The sequence below is a fragment of the Ambystoma mexicanum genome, chromosome 1p, assembly GCF_040938575.1.
Source record: "Ambystoma mexicanum isolate Mex_15411 chromosome 1p, UKY_AmexF1_1, whole genome shotgun sequence".
Classification (NCBI taxonomy): domain Eukaryota; kingdom Metazoa; phylum Chordata; class Amphibia; order Caudata; family Ambystomatidae; genus Ambystoma; species Ambystoma mexicanum.
In genome coordinates, this window is record NC_090921.1 from 363,204,515 (window position 1) to 363,212,986 (window position 8,472).

At 42.1% G+C, this 8,472-nt stretch overlaps 1 protein-coding gene across 2 annotated transcripts in view; it reads left to right on the top strand.

The window, feature by feature from the left end:
• The window catches only part of DDA1 (DET1 and DDB1 associated 1), a 60,292-nt gene extending 52,699 nt beyond the window's left edge, over positions 1–7,593 (top strand). Inside the window, exons 4-6 of one of the 2 annotated variants that reach the window (XR_011303426.1) lie at positions 2,759–2,907; positions 3,466–3,527; positions 5,925–6,009. Coding sequence is in view for 1 of the 2 variants with exons in the window: in XM_069648968.1 (XP_069505069.1) it covers positions 3,466–3,527; positions 5,925–6,035 (173 nt within the window). In the remaining variant the exon portion in view is untranslated. Of the gene's footprint in view, positions 1–2,758; positions 2,908–3,465; positions 3,528–5,924 lie in introns of both variants that reach the window. The other variant, XM_069648968.1, reaches the window with a different exon arrangement.
• Positions 7,594–8,472: the final 879 nt, after the last annotated feature.

The window sequence follows — 8,472 nt, forward strand, 5'->3', positions numbered from 1 at the left end:
TGGAGTTGGTTTTTATAAACCTAGGAGGATGGGCGGGATTTATGGTGGCTACTGCATCTAATTTCAGATCAATGTTGGTTTGAATTTTGGCAATTTTTATCCTGAAGGGCCTAGCAAGTAAAATTGGCCAATTCCTCTGAGGGTTTAGGTCGAACTGGCTTTGGCAGTGGGTTAGTTCATTGTAAATTTTAAAAATGTCTTTACTCTTATGCTTTGCAGACGAGATGTGGTTTTGATTGTTTTTTTTTTTAAAGTTTTTATTTAATTTTAATCAAACAACAATACAACCAAAATGCAGTGCATTTCACAACAATACCATTATTCAATGCTTAATCCTGGTCACTGCTCCCCCCCTCCCACCCACTTCTATGAGCCTATTTATTCTTCGTACTCTGTATCTGCCGTGCGCAGTGTGGTTTCACTTCCCATAGATTCTGTTCGGTCTTGTATTGTTCCAAATAATTCCGCTAGTAGTGATTTCCATGCCATCAGGGAACTTGTCTCTTCCTCCCCCCCCCTGCAGTGCTTGCCTCTTGCCACACCATTGTTTCTGCTTCTGCCCACTTCTGTAGGTCTCTCCATCACACCTCCACCCTTGGCTTGTGACAAGTCTTCCACCCCATTGCAATCCTTCGTTTGGCAAGCACATATGCTAAATCTTTTAATTTACCAACATGTTTAAGTTTAGATGATCTGGGGAACCCTCCCAACAAGCAGGCCCATGCTGTATCTATAATTATCGTGACCCCCTTTTCCGCTAGCTTTTGTGCGACTTCTCCCCAAAACCGCTCAATTATCGGGCATGACGAGAACATGTGTCATATCAGCATTTTCTTCGTTGCACTTGGGACACACTTGACGTCCAGCGTTTCCAAATTTAGATATCTTCATAGGTGTCATATATGCTCTGTGAGTTATGTATAGTTGTATTTGTTTCAGTCTCGCATTTCTTGACACGTTTTTGTTGTATCCCAGGGCCCGTTCCCACATCCTATCCTCTATCGGGGTTCCAACTTCCATTTCCCAATCTAGTCTCAATTGTGTCAAGTTCTTCCCGACCTTAGACATCAACATTTCATACAGTCTAGAAATCTCATGCCCCCCTCCGATATGTCATATATTACCTCTATAATCGCGTCTGGTTCTTCTTCCAACACTGTTTCAGGCCATGTTTTCCTAATTCTCTACACCATCCTGTGATATGTAATGTACTGGCCCATATGCAATCCTGTTTCCTCCCCAAGAGTTGCAAAGTCTAAAATGGTCCCTTCCTGCCAAATATCTCCCAACGTAACCAGCCCCACCGATTCCCAGTGAGACCTGATTATCGCCGGTTTTGATAGTATAGTTGTTTCTTTATTACAATGGTTCTATGGTAGCCGCTGCTAGGATTTTTAAATGTTGATTTGTCATTTTGACTTTCCACTGTGTGTTCTCTAGATTGCAGCCTGTTCTTTATAATTGAGGCCAGATCATCATTGAAGCATTTGTTCTTGATTTTGGTTGTTTTTTTTAAAATCTGTTTCTTTTGTGCAATAATGACCTGTGCAGGCCTTGCAAATCCTCAAAGATCCCACTAGACCTGCAGATGAGTTCCATTCTTTATATACTGATCTCGGAGAAATGTACTCGACCCCCATGCTGACTGATGATAAAATATGTACTGTTGCTTTCTTTAAAATGGTATGTCATAACAAGCACACTTCACATTTTGGTGCAGTTGTCCCACCCAACTGCCAGCCATGCACGAAGAAACATTTGCCATTTACTGCAAACAAAATTTGTTTCCAGTAAATATCAGATACATTTTAAACCTCCCCATACTCGCTAATTTGGCTTATAAATATATGGTAATTTTTGGTTGTCATTTTAGCCAGTACATCTGACAATTCCTGGATAAAGGAGGGGTTGGTACATGGGTGGCGGTAGACCACAATGACTGCCATTGCGAAGTGTTTGTTGAAATAACATTTGCGTACTCATTTTTCAAAACTGAGTGCAATGGGTCCACCTGGGAGATCCATATTCTCTGAAAAAGCAAGGCCTACTCCTAAAAGAGGAGTTCCTTTTTGAGACCATTATTTTATAGCTAGATGATATTATGAAGTTGGTGACTATTTAGTAATCCTCAGTCGGCAATCTTTCTGTGAACCAATTTTCTGTGATTCCTAGACAGTCCAATTTGAATCCTTTTTGTATCGCCATTGCATTTCTGCTAGCTGATTCTCTGTTAACTGTACATATTTTGAGAGAGGTTTCTGTTTGGGGTAGGGGGCAAGTGTGATGTGTGGGGTCTAGGCTGACGGCCATAGCAGGGCTATGTTAGGAGGTACGAGTGCCCTGGCATACCTTGGTTTTGGGACCTTGGTAGCCTTCCTAGGTGTTATACAAACCTCCTTGGAGCAGTGTTCTGGTAGTTTTCCTGGATTATTGGCATTGGGCGATTTTCTTCAGTTGGCTAGGGGTAACGTTGTAGGGTCTAATGTCCCTGAGACGTCTGACATGTTTGGGTAGTCTGTCATCAAGTGCAGCTGAGCTCTCGTTTTTAGACTGGAACTTAATGAATGCATTGTTGTATGTGTTAAGTCATTTTGTCCTTTATGTGCAGTGGCATGGTTGTGTCCTAGCATAGTCCTGCGCTTATAGGGGTTTCGGGCAATTAACTGAAGGTTTTTAGGCTTCTCTGCCAGAGACTGCATTTTTCTGGACAAAGTTACTTAACTATATTTTGTACCTTGTATCTTTTAATTTCATGCAGCCATACCAACCTCCACGCATTTGGATAGAGTGAAAATGAAATGTAAAGGTGTTGTGGGAGGAGGAAAGAGTGTTCTACCAAAGGATACATTCATGGATGTGATTTGTATATTTTGGGTGACATGCATGCACCACACACCATTGTTGGTAGTAAGTGCAAGTACTTTATCCCACTTTCTTTTTCTTTTTTTTTTCCTTTTTTTTTATTTGTGACAGATTCATTATTGGTCTTTTTACTAAAAAATGATTTGGCATTTGTCTTACAGACTAAATTACTTGGAATAACTTGAGTGATTAGTGACGGCTACCCCCCAAAAAGCATATGTGATGGATATACGTCCACACCTTCTCTGAATTGAGACTTACATTTCTATTTCATGGAGAAATACCTCTGCTTTAAAGTGCTGTAATACATTGTATTGTTGCCCAGCTAAATTATAGTCTGTTTATTGATCTTGGAAGGATGAAGGACTGAGTCAGCCCCACTGACATGCGAACATACAAAGTGGCAACTTGCATGTTAGTGTCACAACCACTTAAGCAATGATATAAGAATATATATGATTGTGTGGTAGTGTTCCGGCTGGAACCGCGTGTTAAAGTCTTTACTCCCCATGTGAGAAACGGAGTAAAAAATAAACAGAAAACATTTCTTTGTTATTTTGTTGTTGCTTAAAGTATCATTTTTTTCCCCCTTTTCTTTTCTAGTCATAGTGACCGAAAAAACAAACATACTTTTGCGTTACCTGCACCAGCAATGGGACAAAAAGGTAAATCATTACTTGTCATTTGCACGGATTCAGTCTACTTTTTGAACCCTATTTGCTGAGTTCCTATTTTCGGTAAAGTTCACTATATATAAATGTAAATGATTGTTTCTCGGGGTACTGCTTGTGCCCAGTTTGAGCTCTGTGATGCCTTGTGCTTTCACTCTGCGCCCGAATCTCTGGTATGCTATGATATGATACACAATGTGTTTCAAAGCGCTTCAAGGCAAGGGACGGAACAAGGGAAAATACAATTACATTCTTACAGGCCATGAACAGTAAGGATGTGAAATTAACTATCGTACTCGGCCTGACGACATTTCAGATAGTGCAAGAGCTACGACATAGATCAGGAAGGGAGGGGGAAGAGTGGGAAGGAAATGGAAACAGACAGGCGACTACCGTACTAGGCCTGCCGACATTGCTGGTAGAGCCAGAGAAAAACGAGGTGAGGGAGAGGGGTGCAGAAAGGTAGGGGAGGAACAAAACAAGCGACTAACATACTAGGCCTGCCGACATTTCAGTGCTGGAGGGGTGGCGGAAACAGTAAGGGGAGCAGGGAGGATACAGACGAGGTGCATAGAAGAAAGTAAGGGGAGGAGATGGGAAAAGGGAGCAAGAGAGAGGCAGTCAGAGAGTGGGGAAGCAAGAGGGGAGCGCAAATACAATTGCAGAAGTCCATTGTAACACATAATGTTGCAAGCCAGGATAAAAGATGAAGATGGGAACAGCATGATTCAGGGCCACCATGAGTACAAATGCAAAGGAAGTCCAGCATGAGATTTGAGAAAGGGTGCCGCACCGTGAATCAATGAAGTCCATAGAAGTCAAATCCAGCATTGGCCACAATACGGTGATGGTGAAACCAGAATGTATCAGGACATACTCCTGCTTAATGTGCTGATGGCCCTCAGTAGCAGCTGAACACACATTGTGCATTTTGAATCCTCTTTATGTGGAGTGCAGATTTGCTAACTTTATCTTTTGCTATTAGTGGGTTCATTCCTCTGAGTCCCAAGGCCGCCTCCTTTCAATTTTATATCCAAATATTTCCTGGAGTGGAAGAGAAGCGCAGTATGGTATTGAGCATTACAAGAAAATAACTGTACCTGTGCCACATTCTTATTCCTCCCCCCACCTTCACCCTCGTGGGACTTGCCATTTGTAAGCATATGTAATTTTATGATCATTGTGACCCATTAAAACACTCGTCCATATTGGGAGACCTCAACCCTTACGTTCGTCATACAGCACCATTTCTTCATAGCTGTGTTCTTGAAAACCTCACAAGCTATTGCAGAGGTGTCCTTTGAAACAAGCTGCCTTCTAGGTTGTGGTCTTGTGGTCTGTAGGCACCCGTATCTTGACATTTGGGTTTTAGGAAACATTTCAGGGTGTATTATTCACGTATATTTCTCTAGTTTATGCAGGTTTCAGGGCTGTCTACGTTTCCATGAAGATCTAAGATGCTGAAAAGAATCTCTGTAGACGATTCACCTCAGCAGAACATTAGGTGAATGTGGACATGGGTCTGGCCCATAATCTTTCTGTCTATTGACTTGGTCACGCTGGGATCTCCAAGCCTGAAGTCCAAAATCTTCTGTTCTGGAGGTTGTTTGGTGCAGCAAGACGCATTCCTGATCTATAAAAAAAGTCTCCATGCTTCAAGGGGTTTGATTTAATCCACCACACAGTCTCACACTACACTTATTTAATTTTCTTAAATGTGCCTTCCGAGTAAATACTTAATGCCCCCACTGACACATTTTCAATTTTAGGCTAGATTGATGCCCACCCAAACGATCATAAACCTCATTACTCTCCATTTAACTTGCCTCGGTTCTGATTGAATCCATTTCATATGCCGTCTTTTCCCACGTACTCCTCGGTCACTTTCTTATGGTGTCGACCAGCACATCAAGAAAAGGAGGGGCTCATTAACGGTTCACATCTAGTTGCTAAAACCAGCTGTTGTGTCTCTCTTTTATAAGGCAGTATGGTTTGTGGTCTATGGAAGACAACACTTTGTTGAGCAAATAACTATTTATCCAACAAAAGCAGAATTGCTATTCAAAGGGCAGAAAGAAGTAGAGGTCTAAAGGAGTACTTTAGTGGTAGACTGTCAAATGTAGCTTAGTGCAAATGAATCCCCAAAGGAATGAATAGCGAAAGTATGGTGTAAAAGTGATGGGTGAAGAAAGAAGGAAAAAAAATATTAGATCGATAGCAAGTGATTAAAGTAGGCACAATATGTAAAGTACGTAAAAAAAAATAATTGTATTTAAAAAATAATTGCATGAAGAGAATATTTATGTAAATTCGATGTTTTTAAGTCCCATGCTAAATCAAACTTGCCTACTCTTTTTGTATGATTATATTACCGTGTCCTTTTTGCCCTAGAATGCAGCCAAGAAGAGGGACCAGGAGCAAGTGGAAATAGAAGGGGAGACCTCTGCGCCGCCATGCAAAATTGCCAGGACAGACAGCAGGGACATGAACGAGGACACTTAAAAAGACACTCTACTTCGTCCCAGAGCCCTTCGATGGTGCTTCCTGTCTCTCCTCTTTGAAACGTGACACCTTTGCTCCTCTGCTGCCCTGCCTCTCATGCCACGCCCACCCCTGCTCTGCCGTCCAAACCCACTTTTGGAGTCGTAGGAGCCGTTTCTATTTATTTCCTGGAGATTTTATTTATACTGTCAAAGTTTATGGAAGCAATGGGGAAACAGGTTGGCCAAAATTCAATAAAGACATTTTTTTTTAAAGTACATATATTTTTATATAGGTTTCTAAAACGTCACGTTTCTCAGTTTTACTGCATTTGCTGCTCTACATTGCCGAAAGTGGGTACGGATTCCTGTATGGCAGACTCTCCTCCCCTGCGTGGGATGGAAGTGTAGGGTCAGTGGGCCAGTTTACTCTACTTCTTCGAGCTTGTGCTTCCCCTTGGACAGAGGCCTGCAGCCATTGTCTACCTGTGGCCTTTTGTGCATGTATTAAGGTGCTCATGTTGAGCACCCTGATGGGGTCTATAATCCAGTCTCTGGTGTCTGTTTTTGATCTTTGGCCGGTTGCCCCAAGAAAACGCACCTTGAAACCTATTGCTACTGTGGTCTATGCTGCTCCTGTCATGGTCACATGGAACTATGAATCTGTGGTTGAGTTTTGTAATGGGTAATGTTAGGTGGGGGAGACAGCTGGGCAGTGTTGGTGAAATCGCATTTATTTAGTGTCATTTTCTAGTGTGTTTTTGTTCTAAGACCCTGGATCTGTTGAACTTACTGTAATGCATCACCTCCTAACCTTTCTGTACTTGCACCATTGTTGGAGTTTGAAGATGCATTGTTAAACGGTGGTAATGGTTTGCACACATTTTGCCCACTTCATGCTCCCAAAATAATGGGGCTGAGTGTAGTCTGGCACTGGGTTTATATAGATCTAAACGAATTATACGAACAAAATTAAAACCAAAATGAGATGTGACCTTTAGCGACCTCTCTGGGCCACTGTGGGAGACCGAGTGAATGTCAAGTTGGAAGTGCAAGAAAAGTACGCCAGAATGTGTTACAACAGAGGAATCAAATGTTGGTGGTTTTGTGCTAGGAAGTCGTCCCGTCTGGTATTTGTGGATATCTTTGACTGGAGACTGGGGGCGTTTATAGGATGTGTGATGGCCTCTGGGATGAAAAACTGTTGAGACTCCGTCTCAGTCAGCTGGTGACCACAAAATTAAGTACTGAGTCACGATGTGCTGTCACCAAACTTGGCTGGTTTAGGCGTGTGGTGCGTTTTGCATGGCTACTGCATCAATTGCAGTCCAGCAAGGGGGCCTTGGTAGAGATGATTCTACTGGCAATTGGGTAGACTGGGATATGTACAAATGATGGCCTGAGCAAGCCGCTGAAGACTGGTGATTGAAGAGGGGTTGATTAAACAAAATCACTAGCAAAAGGAAATCGGACACGTTCTTTTTGTCTGGGTTCCTAGCAAGTATCTTTATTAGATATTTAATGAAAGCTAAACTGTCTTTTATGTTCTTTAAATGGTAATAAAACATTTAGCCTTGGAATTGTCTGTCTATTGGCTCTTGTTTGAGAACAATGCAAAACACACTCAAAGTGCAGCAAGATACTGGACTCCTTCGTGCTTGATACATTTAGCTTAATCTTCGTTTTTTTTCAGAGCTGCAGTTCATTTACCTCCAGGATTCCTCCTTCCACGTTCACGTTTGAGAATTTGAGCGTCGTATTTGGGTTGTCTGTCTCCACCGCATTTGTGAGTTGCCAATGACCTCCATTTCTATGTATTTCTGAGAAAGCAATGTAAGGAGTGACTAAATGGCATCTGCTCCCCCACCCCCACTCCCCAGTCCACTCCTCCTACGAGTTACCAACCCAATGGATCCACCTCTTCAGAGGATAGCGAAGTAATTTTGCTTGCCGTTCTTGGAAAGGAGTCTTGCACTTTAAATCAATTGTTCAGGTGTATAGGGTGGATTAAGAGGATCCTACTTTTTCAGTCACTCCACCCCCTTCTCATTTTGTTTTGCCCTTCGATGCTTGCTACAAGGAGGCAACATAGAAGCTGGCAGCTGAAGTTGCTCAATCGGTGCTTTTTTTCCATCTAGTGGATGTGAGGCCCATTGTTTAAAAAAATATGTATTTTTTTTAATTATCCTTTCCGTTTACCTTTTTATGGTAAAGGTTTTTTTCTTCCTTCCAAAACGTTTGTAATCTACTCTTGGTAATTTCTTTTTTGCTTTTGTCTCTTTATCGGCAGAAGTTGCATGCTGTACGACGCTGGCTGCAAGGCATGAATTTGGGTTCCTAGTCTCTTCTTGGCCGTCTACTTACGGATCCTGCATCACCTGCTTGGACAAACTACATCCGGTGCATACTTGTTTTGTTTGTGCTCGAATTGCGCCATGAGTCTGACGTGCTACCATATA